This window comes from Oratosquilla oratoria, chromosome 27 (genome assembly GCF_046742065.1).
Source record: "Oratosquilla oratoria isolate Oo_2021 chromosome 27, ASM4674206v1, whole genome shotgun sequence".
In the NCBI taxonomy this organism is placed as follows: Eukaryota; Metazoa; Arthropoda; class Malacostraca; order Stomatopoda; family Squillidae; genus Oratosquilla; species Oratosquilla oratoria.
Window position 1 is genome coordinate 43,809,453 of NC_134803.1, and position 1,952 is coordinate 43,811,404.

The 1,952-nt window shown below is 32.8% G+C and overlaps 1 protein-coding gene across 1 annotated transcript in view; it reads left to right on the plus strand.

Moving 5' to 3' along the window:
• Positions 1-611: 611 nt before the first annotated feature.
• The window catches only part of LOC143039699 (uncharacterized), a 12,667-nt gene continuing 11,326 nt past the window's right edge, over positions 612-1,952 (plus strand). The window contains exon 1 of the mRNA XM_076209936.1: positions 612-848. Coding sequence (XP_076066051.1) covers positions 841-848 — 8 coding nt within the window. The 5' untranslated portion in view covers positions 612-840. The remainder of the gene's footprint in view (positions 849-1,952) is intronic.

Here is a 1,952-nt window from a genome sequence, read left to right on the forward strand (position 1 = left end):
ATTTTGCGGTCAATTAGGAAGGTATATACAGCAGAGATAAATGAAATTGAGTATTTTTGACACTATACTCGAATGGTGTTTAGAATATTTATGAAAAATAGAATTATAAGAAATTGAATGGTCTTGCTAACTTGGCAATGAGAGTTCGTTTCCATATTTTATTGATTTTATAATTATATCACACATAAACATGTGTGAATATATCTAAGCTCTTTTATAAATACGTTTAGTTGATACTATGATAAATACTAATCTTCAAATTGTTTAGACGTGATAATGAAGTAAATCTTATAGTTGGTACAGTATTAATGTATAGTCAAGACTTAAAGAAAAAAAAACGTTTATTTACCTTTGACACAGTAATAATCATGAAAATATATACCTCTTATTATGTATTATCATGTATTGAAAAAGTTTATCCTCTACTATCGTGCAGAAGGCAAAACTTAGTATCAATCGGACCTTATCTGTAGTTTGATATTAGCGACATCTATGGAGCAGACGACAAAGCTACACGCTGTAGGCCAGCTTTCCCGCCTTACCCCAACGAAATCATCTCCGACGTTATTTATTTTGAGAAATCTGTGGCCACAGTTTTGTGAATGTCTGAAAGTGCTGTATGTGTCGTGAACAGTGAAGTGCATAAGTCAGTTAATGATTTTATAAAGTACCTATAGACGTTACTAGTGTTCGTTTTAAACTGTATGACAAAGTAAATTTGAATTTTTGAACAGAATTATCAATAAGTTGTTTGATTTTCGGTGACCAAAGATTTTAAGTGCTTGCAAAGTGTGTTTTTATTGGAACTTTATAATTCTTCAAAAGGAAAAATAAGACAGAATGGAGAGGTAAGTTTGCTAATTTATGTTAATAGATGTTTTCATATGAAAATATGTATCGTAGATCACTGTCAAAAGTGTATTCTGAGGAAATCTTTTAACGTTTGGTGTTCTTCGCCATTTGTATCTTTCATGGCGAACAGCACAAACACTCGCGAATCACGTGAACTTTAAACACCGCAAAATATTTTGCAGTATTAGGGTATATTATCTATTTATTTTCGTTTTTGAAGATTTGTCCATTTCTTGTTCTGTTCGTATTTCTCTTGTAATTATTAAGTCATGGTAAATAACTATTGGTAATTTATGGTAACTAGATAATTGGTAATTATTTATTCCTGCAAAAAATGGCGTCCGTACCGTATCCTAACGGCTTTGTTCTTTAGTAAATTTGCTTAAAGCAAGTTTTTATGTTTTTTATTTCCGCCAAGAAAATTACATATTACGTTTATGTATTATAATTTACAAAATTAATATTTTTCTTATGCTATATCGCGTAGGTGTGCACAACTAAAATAATACGTTATTAATTCTTAGTAAATAATTATTGGCAATTTCTGGTAACTAAATCATTGGTGACGATCAATTCCTTAAAGAAATGATGGAGAAAGTTGGATTTGACCTTAATATGTACACATGTATATATTTTTCATCCACATTGGTGGATTTAAATAGCCAAGGAGTCGATGACTGATACAGTAGGAAATGACTGATACAGTAGGAAACTGACGTCGGATAAGATCATCTCCCTACCGTTCATTTTCAAAAACCCTTGACTCCAGGTGCAGCCCTGAGGGGCTGATATTCGGTTACTCGAATGACCCCCAAGATCAACCAACTTTACCTGTATTTGTTTCATCTTTTCACACAGTTGAAAACCGGCGACTGATCTCACACTAATACTAAAACTGAGTCCAAATAATATTTTCTAAGAGATCTACGGGAAATAACAAGGACCGTTGCCAGCTACTTTGGGGCTGCGGGTTTTTGGTCGGTTATCGTTAATCCTGTAGAGTCTATAGTGACCATTTTAGGTAAAGACTTTATAAATCGTTCAATCTCGAAAGAGATCAGTGTTCCCTGCAGTCTCTTATGTCATTGGAAGAAAGATCA